The sequence below is a fragment of the Protopterus annectens genome, chromosome 1.part0 (genome assembly GCF_019279795.1).
Source record: "Protopterus annectens isolate FY-2018-M chromosome 1.part0, PAN1.0, whole genome shotgun sequence".
NCBI lineage: Eukaryota > Metazoa > Chordata > Ceratodontiformes > Protopteridae > Protopterus > Protopterus annectens.
Window position 1 is genome coordinate 1,409,363,783 of NC_056725.1, and position 14,420 is coordinate 1,409,378,202.

The window sequence follows — 14,420 nt, forward strand, 5'->3', positions numbered from 1 at the left end:
GCCTCCTTTGGTATGTACCTAACCAGGCATATCGAACAATTGGAATGTCCACAGACATTCCTCACTAAAAGAATATAGGGTGTAAATGACATGTTCTATGCAGACCACTTCAAGGCCCTATCCTTGGATTCTGTCTCATATAGGCTGTTTGGTGGAGATCTATGCCTGGCAGACAAAACATTGTCAGAACCCACCCTGATGGAAGTCCTGCATATCCACAAAACAAACAGCATCAGAATTACGCATTCTAAAGACCTAAACCTTTTATGTGATAAATAGGACCTTCTGGAGAGACAGGTATGTATCCCACAGAAACCTTCTCTGGAACGGGCTCCCCATCCATGTGAAGCAGAAGTCCTCCTGAACCCAATTCAAGTGTAACTAAGACAATTTGATGGGGAACAGGAAATGCATTCCTGGTTTGGTACTTATGTCTCTAATGGACACAGACAGCTTGTAAATAGTTCATCTGCCAGGCCCCAGCTTGTAAATGTTTAATCTCCCAAGCCCCTGCTTACATTTATCAAGGGTGCCAGAACTTGTCAGAGATTTGGGATGCATGGCTAAGCTTAAAACGGCCCTTGTGGTTGTTAGCCTAGCACATACCTATGAACTTATGAACAGACCAAAATATGAGGCAGAAATCTGGACATTCTATGAAAATCTGGACAGTTAAGAGCAATGCAACCTTCCCTTCTCCTACATTATCTGCCAGGGCACTAAAACTAGTTTCTAACCCTGGTTGCACTGTTGTCCTATTTTTAGTTATGTGTTCATCCACTTCCTTGACTGCACATATTAGAATGTTCTTTATAGAGATTGCTGCTCCACCCTCCTATCTACCCATTTTCTGTTATTCCTGGGCATCCTATACACAGGCACCTTCATACTTACCCCCCCTTGCTATTGGCCCAGGTTTCTGTGATATCACCAATGGCCAACATCTTCTCCTGCCTAAATGCTTGGACTTATCTTTCTATTCAGACTCCTTGCACTGCAGAGTAAGGCTGGTCAACTACAATAAAAGCCACCAGGGTTAGTTACTCTGCTATATTTTGCATCTCATTTTACCATACATCTATTGCCTAAACATTCACCCCCTCCCACAATCTGCTTCTGTCATCTTCCATGCCATTAGGTACATTTATTGAAATGCACTTTTCTAAGCTAGTACTTTGCTCCTCTGGTCTCACCTGGGCTAAGATGGAGTCTCTCCATTATAGAGAGTTCATCTATTTGCCAGGCTCCCCTCATCCATTTCCTATCAGTTAAAAGCTCTTCTCACTTGTCCCCTGCCTCATCCAGTCATTACATTTCCTTCTCCTTTCTTTCCTCTGTGAGCTGGTTGCTTTTATTAGCACTCAGTTTTTACTTACTTTCTTAACTCTTTTATAGGTTCATAGTAGATCCTAGACTAGTTGCCCTTGTGGGCTATTTTAAGCCTAGCCAATTTCCCTTTTTGTGCTCAAATTAACCTATCCAATTTGATTAGAAATTGCCCTTACCCATCTTATGCTCAATAATTATACATTACCCCAAAGGATATTAACTGGCATCATACCACAGATAATTCAAGGGGACACATTCATGGGATAAAGCATTTGGGAGCTGCCATTGTCCATTAGTAGTACAGGGGGCAGTGCTGGGGTAAATTTTCTGTTTTCCATCCACAGATCCAGGTTGCCCTGGAATATGGACAGGGATGAACTTTGTTTTATGTGGATGGAGAGTATGATCCAGAGCAGTGATATCCTCTGTGAGATATATCTGTTCCTCCAAACCATTCTGTTGATGTTGCAGAAAAGGTTTAGATCCTTACTGAGTATTTCTGATAGCATTTGACTTGCTAATATGAAGTAAAGCCATCAGTACTGAGTTGGGGGATGCCTTATATGCCAGACACAGGTTGCCTCTTAGTAATCTATAGGATACCGTGTGTAGTGACAGGGCTTTGAGTCAGTCCATATAGGACATGTTGTTTAGGCCTTGTATCCTTTTAGCAAGGGATCTCTATAGGAGTTCCAGGATAGTACGTGCCAGAAGGGGCATTATATTTAATGAGTGGCCTTTATTTTTATTTATGTATGTTGTACACTCATTTCTCCCCTTACCATCATCCTGACAGCCATCCCACTGCCCTCATGTTATTCACAAGGTCTACCAGCCATTGCAATCTACCCATGGACTAATACTGGATTTTGGCCAGGGCCAACAAAGAGGTGAATGGTGTGCTAGGGGGCCATGCTGTCTATCTTTTCCAGCTTACTCCTGGTTTCTTTCCTACGTGTGCCCTAACAGCCTCTATTGGACTGTACAATGGGCAGACAGTATAGAACCACTCCTCACTCTTGATGCTGAGAGTCTGCCCCACCCCTTAGCTGTATAGAACCACTCCTCACTCTTGATGCTGAGAGTCTGCCCCACCCCTTAGCTGTATAGAACCACTCCTCACTCTTGATGCTGAGAGTCTGCCCCACCCCTTAGCTGTATCCCAGTGTGAATGACTTCCTGGCCTCTGCCTGAAAGCTCTAATCATTTTGTGTGCTGATAGAAATACCCCCACTCCCCTCCTTGCTGCTCTATCAATTGTCTGTGTCAGTAATTGAACTTGTGTTGACTGAGCTGCAGTCAGGGTTTTATCCTTCTATGCCACCAGAGTGGCTTACTTTCTCATCTCCTTTACATCCAAACATTCATTTTTCATCCTAGAAGATCTGTATATAGTGCAAAGCTAAAAAGAATAGCAAGTGCCAAAGACTGATAACAAAGGGCCCACATTTATTGGAGGAATCATCCTATAGGTGACACATTTGTTTCATTTTACATAATTAAAGATTCAGAAAAGAAAGTAAAAACAAACAAAAAACAAACAATGCAAGATAGTAGCACTTCTCAGACAGCACAGCAGATGGAGAAATGGATCTATATTTGATTACTTGTCCCCAAGATGAGACTCTGGATAAAAATGTTTCTCTCAGACCTAACAAATGCTATATAGATGTCCCATATCTTGCTGAAATTCTTGGTTACATAGAGAAGACTGGCATTGAAACAATGCCTCAGAGAAGACTATTAATTGTGCAATGAATTCCTTTCATTTGTAGTGCTGCAGAGAGTGCTAAGATAGTTGTTAATCTTTTGTATCATACAGAGCTTCAGCAAGACACCCTCTATTAATGCTTACATGCCATGCAAGTCTATACATGCCACTTAAAAAGAGCTCCTGCTTTGCTCCTTAAAAAGAGTGACTTCTGCCTATTAGGTGTCTTCTGGTTAAAATAAATAGATTAACTAACTAACTAAATAAGTAAGTATACAAGCAAGTAATTGAATAATTAAATAAGGCAGTAAATATGTAAACAAAAATATGAAAGACTTCACTGGAAGAACATTTGGACATCCATGTCTTGGTAAGCAACAGTGGCAGAAATGTTTGGAAATCTTGATTTCAGACTAGAATGATGATAACAGTGGCATGAGGTTTGGGACTGTTATCATGCATCCATCTAGATGTATTGATGCTGTTTTTAGCAAGCCCCAATAGTTCAAGCCTGATCTAGAGAATGGGCTCAAAACTGCAACATTTATAACTTACTCCAAGGTTGCGTGACCTCAGAAGTTTTTAGATTAAATGAGAGGGTAGGTAAAAGGGGTGAATCACCCCTATATGATGAGGGCATATGGGATTTTAAACTAGAAGTTTCAAGCCCATTCACCAGATTAGACCGACATTAAAAGGTCAGAATAAAATGGGAGGGACTGAAGTGAGATGCACTACAGCCTTTGAATGACAGACAGCACTCTTATAATATGTATGGTGCAACTATGTATATATGTGTGCTTGTGCATGCATGGGTTTGTGTGTGTGTGTGTGTGTGTGTGTGTGTGTGTGTGTGTGTGTGTGTGTGTGTGTGTGTGTGCGTGTGTGTGTGTGTGCATGCGAGCATGTCTGTCTAGCTTGCTTACTGCAGTGCTGTTCAATACGTTATTTCTGAGTAATTAACTTTTTCAGACAAGAGGAAGAGCTGTTTGTTGAGCTCTAGTTATTTGCCTTGAAAGCAGCCAGCGTCATAGTTCATGGCACAACAGTGATGTAGAAGAGAACAATGAGGAAGAACATATTTTAATATGGGTCACTCACTTGGTGCCTCTGATATTCAAGAAACAGGATTGCAAACAGTGTCTACTTCTTCACACATTACCACTCATTAATGCAAACATTTATGAGATTAAAGCTTAATCGGGGAAACATGAGCATAAAAATGGTGAAAAAATGCTAGTTAAATATTACAAAGCTGCTAAGCTGTGAGACATAAATGATGCTGCCTGTCTGAACCAGAATATAGCCATTCGGCTTTCAACATTTATCTAAGACTAAATTCTTTATTTAATTCTTAGCTATTCTTTTGGAAATGAGACTTTCAGATTTATACAAAGAGATTAACCATATACTTGATAATGCAAGCATTTTTATTGTTGATTATATACTTTAATATGTTGTAGTTAGCCTCTGACCTTTTTCCCTCAATACAGTAGGGAGTGATGAGACAGGTACTGCAGTCATTTCCCAGATCCTGAGTAGATGCTTCACTTCAAACACTCTCAAAATCCACAATTTCTAATTTTATTTAAACTGCTCTTGAATAGTGAAATTAAGCACATCCAATGTGATCACAATTAGAGAATAATATTTTATAGATTGGTTACTTTTTCAAGGTTAACAGTGATATAAAAATATATGTATTTAAAGTTACCTGCCTCGTCTTCACCAAAGGAGATGATGTACCTCAGATAGGTGTTGATGATTCTGGGAAAGTTACAAATATTATCACGACCCATGCATATCTCATTGTATTGCCATTTTGCTGTGCTCTCATCTTCTTTAAGAGACATCAAACGACTGTCCAAGGAAATGAAATACATACACATTAGCCTGTCATAGCAGCTGGCTATGTAACCCAAAGGCAATAAGTTAAGGTAAAAAGATTACAGTGTAAATGAAGAGATGCATATGAGCTTATATGTGCATGCAAGAGAAAAAGGTTCTTCTTTCTACGAGAATGTGTTTTACAATTTGAACTATTAGTTACATGAATATCAGCAAACTGGCCAGTTTCTGTATATTTTAGGAGCTTTCCATTTTCGTTCTCCCCATCCCCAAAATAAGACACAAAATAGTAGGCAACAGCACATTGTATGACAGCATCACACTGTATGACAACAGCACATTGTATGACAGCATCACACTGTATGACAGCATCACATTGTATGACAGCATCACACTGTATGACAGCATCACACTGTATGACAGCATCACATTGTATGACAGCATCACATTGTATGACAGCATCACACTATATGACAACAACACATTGTATGACAGCATCACACTGTATGACAGCATCACATTGCATGACAGCATCACACTATATGACATCATCACATTGTATGACAGCATCACACTGTATGACAGCATCACACTGTATGACAACAGAACACTGTATGACAGCATCACACTGTATGACAACAACACATTGTATGACAGCATCACACTGTATGACAACAGCACACTGTATGACAGCATCACACTGTGTGCCCTTATCAGCTGTAGATGGCACATGACAAAACAGGAATTTATGTAAAAGCCTCATGGCCTCCAGGCATGCCTTTTAACCACAGGCATTTAAAATAGGTAAGAATAGGTACTAAGAACACTGAAACGTTGGTTAATTCACCCCCCAAAAAATAAAAATCTGGGTACTTTTTCGGTATAAATTTTGACTACCAAATAGCAAATAACTCTACTCAGAAATATGAGCTTCAAAGCAGAGACTGACAAAAATATTATGGTATTATCAAAGATGTAAATGCAAATCTGTAGACGTTAGTCAATGATACTGTAAAAATCTACCACACAAAGTCACTTATTTCTGCTTCTGAAAAATGGAGATGCAAAACACGAGTCCCTTTCTTTAAATTATTGGTTCCACCAGTATGTTGATGACGTAGTCTAGTTTTCTGTGTACTAAACAGCTTAAAAATCATCTGTGCTGGGGTGAAGATTTAGAAAATCTCATGAAGAGGTAAATTAAGCCTGAAAATAGAAACATGCCTCCAAAGGCAGGAGCATTATGTGAAGATGAAAATCAAGCCTGAAAATAGGTATGTACCTCCAAAATACGTATGTCTGAGAGCCGGATTCAGCAGGCTGTGATAATGTGATCACATAATTAGCAGATTTTAAGAGTGCAACAATGTGGCTGTTGGTGCAGAGCATTAATGCGATGAGCTGTTGGTAAACTGCTTTCTATCATCCAGAGTTTGATTCCCTCTGTCTCCATTTGCTTGTGACTCTGAGCATGTTACTTGACCAAAAAGTGCTCACAGACTGAATGTGACAAAGGTGCATGTGGGTTAGTGCTCTACCATGGTAAACAAAGAAACAGAATTCTATGGTTTTGAATTTTCAGCCATGCATACAATTCTCATGGATCAAGCCCTTTAACCCATTGACCTTGCCCTGAAATGGCTTGTCTAGGTTTTTGTATCACTGATGATGCAATGTCCTTTCCGATTAGATAAGATTCTTGCTTTCCTGTTCAGCAGCACCAGAAAAACATGAGGCTTCATTCATCGCGGGCCTGCTGATGATGATGACTGGTGTATTATCTATTCTTCTTTGCCATTTTCATAATATGTGTGAGCCAAAGCTGTAGGTTGAAGAGTAAAAAAAAAAGGTCTTACAAAAATGTTCCTTTTTTCTTAATACTTGTTGCAAACCACTTGCGACAAATGTAACAAGTGGCTCTTTGGCATGTTCCATTCTAATAATATCACTAACTGAAGGAGGCAGTTGCACTTCCCTGACAACAAATGTGCAACTGGCATTCAGTATACATACCAGTATTTAGAAACTGAATGTTGGCATTGCACTGGGCTATGACTGGCATATGCTGATCATGCCATATGACACATTGTGGCCAGGGTTGCTGCCCCCTTCATCATGACCTATCTGCACATCTGGTGGCAATACTGATACCAGACCAGGTGCTGCAGTTCATAACGTTCATCGTGGTTGAAGAGGCGCAGAGTTTTCACACACCCTCTTCACATTTACCTTTTTCTACATCTACTAGCTTATGTACTGCTCCCCCTTTGGCTGGAATATCAGAGATCATATTTTGCAGACTCCTTTATTCATAATCCATCCCCCAGCAACAATCTGAACACTTATCACATTATTCAGGGTGACTTTAATACAAATGCTAGTGGTCCAGAAGAGCCCAAACTGCACGGAATACTAAACAATCTAGGTCTTTAAAAACTCAGAATAGAACCTACTAGGCCTAAACAGGAAACCTTAAAATAATTGAGCCTCTACAAACTAATATTAAGCACAAATGCTCAAGCATAGACATTCTCCCAAATTTCATTAGTGATTACTACCTTTTTATCTCCACTTGGACATTCAAAACCCAGAAATGCTCCCTAGCTATCATAATAGAAAGACTTTTCCTTCACAATAAATAACAGCTTCTAGGCAACTGCCTACACTATCTACACTGAACTATCTATACTCTCAGCAAAGTGCTACACCTGCTTTATCCCACTTGATTACCAACTTTTCCCATAACAAAAAGATGACTTAGGGGACTGAAATGTCTCTGGCTTACAGATGACAGTAAACAAAAAAATCAGTTACAAATAAAACATGGAATGCCATAAAATGTAACCCTTACAATGAAAACCTAAATCAAAATTACCTTTCATTAAGAAAAACAACCAGAATTTTCCCTAATAAAATCAAAAGTTTATATCTTAGACAAGGACAGATCACCATCATATCAGAACCCAAGTCATGCAGGGAAGAGATCAAAGAGCTGTCAGGAAACATTAGACTCTAATAGACATACAAATAATTGAACTCAAAATCCAAATACATTTACAAATGATTGCAAAAGCTATAAAATCCCAACCATGGAAGAAATTACCAACACACCCACATCTGTTTCTGCAAAATAATAGTATATATCCCCAACTCTGTACATTTGTCAGCTACTCTGCATTGTTTACTTTACTGCCATTACTGAAAAGCAAACCAAATCTTTATTTTCTAACTCATCACATCTGCTATTAGAACCGATAATACCTCCAAACAGTAGTCCATCCTAGACTGGACCTTAGTTAACAACCCAACACTGATATCCCATTCAGGCTGTCTCCCTGACAGCCTGAGTGACCATCACCCAACCTTTTTCTTAAGAACCAAAACTCATCAAATCTACCAAGCCACCTATAGTCTAATCAGAAATAAAAAAAGCTTCAACCCTGACAACTTCATTTCTGCCCTAAAAAGATATAACTGGGAACCTCTCAAACAGCTACCCTTAGATGATGCTGTAAACTCCTTCAACTCCACCTTCTTATATATACTTAACTGTCATGCACCACCTAAAACTATTAGAGTAAAAATAAAACTACGCACCCTGACTAAGTAAAGAATGCAGGTCCTTTATCAAAGCTAGAAATAAGGCCTGGGAACAGTTTTGCAAAAACAAAACCCAGCTAACAAGACAAACATTCCTAGAACTTCGTAATAAAGTTAAGAAACTAGTAAAATGGGATAAAATCAATTACTATTGCAATATTCAGAAAAAACATCAAAGCAACCCACAAAGGTTCTGGGCTGCAGTTAACATATTACAGCCAGACAAGTCAGTTACTCCCACTCCAGTGACAACCAGCAGTAATGATAGTGTAGCAACCCAGTTTAATAAATACTTTACAGAAACAATTCAAGCCCTCACATATTCTCAAAGCACCTACAACCACAATGATCCTTTCACAAACCAATACAGCACCCACACACAAACACCCTCCAAACAGTTTACATTTCAACCAGTATCTGTTGATACTATCAGAAAAATACTCAAAAAGCGGAAACCAACTACCCTGGCTGCAGACAACCTTCCTGCTGACTTCCTACAAATTGCAGCAGAAGGTATAGCCTACCCAGTAGCTATACTCATTAATAGAACTATCTCTGAGAGCCTGATTCCTGCTATTTGGAAAACATCCCATATTCTACCATTACAGAAGGGAGGTAATTTCATATAACTAACAAACTACCACCCCATTGCCATCCTATCCCCCTATCTAAAATCCTAGAAAGAGTTGTGCATTCACAACTTATGGATTGCCTTCACAAACATAATTTAGTTTATAATGTTCAACATGGTTTTTGCCCCTCTAACAGCACCTCTACTGCCCTCATGTCCTTTACCAACATACTGAACCAATTTAGGAATAACGGACAATTTGTATCTGCCATACTCCCAGACCTATTCAAGGCCTTTGATATGGTCAATCACATTAAAATGATCAATGCTCTCTCCTCCCTGAACCTCAATCCCTCCTCTATCAACTGCTTCCAAAATTACCTAGTAAGATGTCAACAGCCCATCCACTGGCAACAGCACCTCTCCCCACTTCTCCCTGTTACCTTAGGAGTCCCTCAAGGTTCCATCCTTAGACCCCTTCTATTCTCTATTTTCACCAATCAGCTCCACACCTCCACACCTCAAGCCACTATGGTTCAATATGCAGATGACTCAACCTTGATATGCTCAGCCTCTTCTCTACAATCACTCCTCAACAAGAACCAAGAATCCTTTCTATCTGCTGAAACATGGCTCATAAACTCTCAACTGATTCTTAATCCTAACAAAACAAAGCTTCTTCTCTTCTACCGAGGTAAAACCCCCTCCCCATCCTTCAACATCTTATCAAAAAATAAAACCACCATCACCCCAACAACCCACACCAAACTGTTAGGTGTCAAAATCAACAACAACTTGAAATTTGATATCCATATTGCCCAATCCATTAAAAAAGTCCACAAAAAAAACTAGGCCTGCTTTACAGAAACAAAAAATTCCTTACAAGCAGCACCAAAACCATTATTGCTCACACACACCTTATATCTACTCTCTTATATGCCTCCCCAGTACTTACAAACTTCCATAAAACTGACCTTGCCAAACTAGAAACGTGTTACAATAAAATTGCCAAGTTTGCCACAAATGCCCCATATAGGTCACATCACTGCAATTCTCTCATACAACTAAAATGGCTTGAACTTCCTCAACTGCTACACTTTAATCAACTGACCTTCATCCACAAAGTCCTCCAGATAAAACCCCTTCTCTCCAAAAACGTATACTACCCTATACTGTCTCTAGATCCCTCCGCTCTAGCAATAAACCCCTCCTTGAAATCACCAAAGCACACAATGCAGCAGGTGAATCACTTTTCTCAGACTATATCCCAGAACTATGGAATAAGCTGCCATATTCCTTCTGAACTTTTGCTTTGCCCCCATAACTAGAATCTCCTTTTGAATTTCATTCATCAGCATTTATTGCAAGGAATAACGTATTATCTCCATCATTGACTTGTCATTACTGTGTTGTAACTGCAAAAGTCATTGAATTACTATTACTCATTTGTAACTGTAAATGATTCATTTCTCATGAGATGTACATGATAATTGTATGTAAATTGTTTTTGTGAGAACTGCTATTTCGTCTATGGATTTTTCTTTGTAATCTGGAGCTTTTCTCCCCGGGCCTCTGCTGAAGAAGGACCTTTCCTGGTATACAAATGTAAAATAAATAAATCTCCTGAGCTCCTAAAACTTAGTGACTAAAATTGCTAAGCTAATTATCTTTATTCTACCATTTACTACTGGTACAGTTCTCCCAGAATTTAAATATTCAGTCATTATTTTTTTACACAAAATCTACTCACCCTCCATGCTTTAAGAGTGTAGACCAATCTGAAATTTGTGCCTCATTACAAAGATCTTTGGAAAACTAATATACCAAGAGTTATTTAAATATACAAACAGTTATGGTCTTGCGCTTTCATTTCTCCAAGTGTTTGCGTTTCTAATACCATGACAGGAATGGACCGCTTCCTAAGTTGAGGCATGATTAACATTTATAAAGTTAGTATTGTTTCAGTGTTTGATGTCAGACAAGAGAGCTCTTCTTTGTACCTGCAATGTGCCCAAAATTGACTCCTGTAATTCATACATGCTTAAATGTATTGATAGCATATCTAATTACAACTGTAGATTATTGTTTTATTAGTCCTGTTACTCCAACTACTATTGGAACTGTATGGGTATCTTTCTTCCACATTGCTCTTGTTTTTGCTTGCAAATCTGGATAGTTTTTAATTTTATGTCTCTCTGCACATAAAGCACTGTAATCATTAGGTGCAACAATTTCAATCCTCAACTCAATTTTTCTCTTTTTTCATGGGATACTATATCTGTTTTTCCCCACATCTATTTTGAGCTGTTGGTAATGGGTAATACCATATATATAAACTTCATCAGTTTCTACAATGCTTTTCGATTCATGCTTCTCAGATATCTTTATATTACAGTGCTTGTACAATCCCCAATGCAACATTATTGTGCCTTTCAGTATACAGGTTCTTTGCCATGAGTGTATCACACTCAGCAGCTAGATGTGCAAACTGGCTTTATAAATCAGTGTGTATATAACCCGCTGTTATAGGCTGCCATTTAAAATTAGCCTTTTATCTTTTGGTTTTAGTTGACCTTCCCTTAACCATTCCTGTATAGAATCTTGGTCAACATGAGGTAATTCCAGAAGATCTCTGCATTTGCCATTATATTTGTGGACTTTCCAATATATATATATATTTTTTTTGCTTTTTTGGTATATTCAGTTACTGTATGATTTTTTCCTAATTCTGGTTTAATTTCCATTCCTATTTGATTCAGAAATGTTTCTGCTAAACTAAGGAAAAACATCATCTGAGACTTCTTCTCCTCATGTTTTAAAACTTTCACTGTGTTTGGATTTGTTACAGTCAGCAGATACATATGCATTGCCATGATTGCCGATCTACATATGTAATCAGTTTTGAGGAGGCTCATACCTCCTCCAGAGTGAGAAATATATAATCTTGGTAAACATTGATTTTTATATATCATTTGATAAGCATGAAACACTTTTCTTGTTTTTGTATCCAATTGATTCAATACTTTTTTAAGGGCAGTCACTTACCCCAACACTATAAGTTAGGACAGGAAGACCACACTGGTTTATAGCTTCAACTTTATCCATAGCTGACAATTCACAGTTATGCTACACTCCCACTAATTTGCTAGACAAGTGAGACCACACATTAACCAGACCAAAATATTATTTAAAATCAGAGACAGTTGAGAGCTTATATATCCCCCTCCATGCATATATAAAAAAATAGCAAACCAAAGTATGATGCACAAATGAGGAAAACTGAGAGGTATTATGCCCCCCATACATTCATACACACACACACACACACACACACACACACACACACACACACACACACACACACACACACACACACACACACTCACTTTAAGTACTTACCCTTTTTCTGCATGCAGGCAGTAGTAGGCAGAGATATATATATATATATATATATATATATATATATATATATATATATATATACTTAAAACAATAAAAAAAATAAAAACTTATTCCCCACACTTGTGCTTCCTCTTGCAGGATATCTACATTTGTTTTCTCATCTCAGGTTGTTTCATTCACCTGAAGTAGCCTAAGCCAAAGGGAAGGGCTCCTCACTAATTCATGCAGCAGCCCAATGAGACGATCATTGAGCAAAGTTTGTCTTGGTGTTGACTGGTGCAAAAAACAATAAAAGATTGATGGTTAGGGAATCTAATGCTGGGCTGCTTTCAAAGTAGCCTAGCAACTGGAATAAGATGATTTTTTTTTTTTTTGGTTTCTGATGTACTCAAAGTTCTGTACATATACAGAGTTCTGGGAACCTGAAACAAAACAGAAAGTCAGCTATTACTTTTAATGTAAAAATAATAGTTGACTTTCTGAATTATTTAACCCATTTCTTTTACATTTTTAGCTGGGAGAACACAGCCTAGTAGCCAGTACCACAAGCTGCATCTTTATGTTGGAATGATAGCACTAGTCCTTTGTCTCTAGAATCCAGTCCCCTGAAGATAGAAACCAACTGATACCACAGCCTCCTTACTCTGCACCTGGTGGTCCAATCCAATGGCAAACTACTTCTCAAGATCCCTTTTCTGTACTACAGCCAGCTCCATTTCTACTGCTCAAATTTCACATCATGTTTTTTGTGACAAGTCCACTATTTTGCATTTGTCTGCACTAAACTTCAAACAACATCTGTCTGTTCACTTGATCAGCCTTTCTAAAGTCCCTCCTTAAATTCTTCCCCTATCCTTAACTGTTACATCTATCTTTAACTCATCAACAAGGAGGATGATTGTATTCTATACTCCCTCAGGTACATATGAAACACTTTAATGAACACTGAGCATAGATCTGATCCCTCTGTCCACCAATAGCCACTTCAAAAATTCCTATATCATTCCTCTTATCCTTTGTATCCTACTATTAATCCATGTTTGAATTCAGTTGCCCAGACTTATTCTTATCTATAGAAGCTGCAACTTTCCTACGAGTCACCTAGCTGAGACTTCATGTACATCACAAATACTGTCATTCTCCTATCTAGCTCTTCTGTAATCCAGTTTTATAGCTGGGTTAGGGCCAATTCAAATGCCTTCTGGTCATCAGCCATCTTGGATGCTGTCTCAGGGAGTGCAGTGCTTCAAGATAGCCTCCAGTTATTCCTTCAGGAGCTCTCCATGTCAGTCCTCATTACTGCTGTTAAGCTAACAAAAGCATTTCTCAGGATTTGTCTTCTCTCCACATTTACATTTGTAGTCATCAGGCACTTCTTTATTGTCTTGTGATCTGGGTAAAAAATTCTATCAAGGATCCTATACAATGCTGACAAGATTCCTTAGAACCAAAGCTGGATCATGGTCAAACTGGGCCCTAGGCATGGTAATGGATTCCCCCCCACACACACACACACACATAGCCCCCACAGCCATTCCAATATCACATTTCTCCACAGTTACTATAAACACTGTTCAAACATCTCTGTGTACTTACTATTTTCTGCTTTACTTCTACAATGATTACAGATGTTTGGATTGAATTTAAAACTTTTATTTCAAAATTTGTAGCACAAATATTGAAAGACATTTGCTAAACAAAACAATACAGACTCACAATGAAGATAGACTTAACATTAACAGCAAATTTCTCTGCTCCTGAAAGTCACATTCATTGAAAAGGCATTGAAACCCACATTCAAAGAAAATGCATATGGCCAGTGGCAGATAAAGTTTGCCTTTGGGATGTTTTCAAACCATAGGCGGGTCTATATTAAATCAGTGAATGCTTAAAAAAACGAACGTTGATTTATCGACCCCAAGTAAGTGAAAGCTTACAATCCCAAACACTTAGAACAGC

General features: G+C 38.5%; 1 protein-coding gene across 1 annotated transcript in view; it reads right to left on the bottom strand.

Annotated features, from left to right (window-relative positions):
- The window catches only part of LOC122798433 (HHIP-like protein 1), an 861,110-nt gene that overhangs the window by 64,743 nt on the left and 781,947 nt on the right, over window positions 1-14,420 (bottom strand). The window contains exon 6 of the mRNA XM_044067362.1: window positions 4,755-4,900. Within this exon, the coding sequence (XP_043923297.1) occupies window positions 4,755-4,900 (146 nt within the window). The remainder of the gene's footprint in view (window positions 1-4,754; window positions 4,901-14,420) is intronic.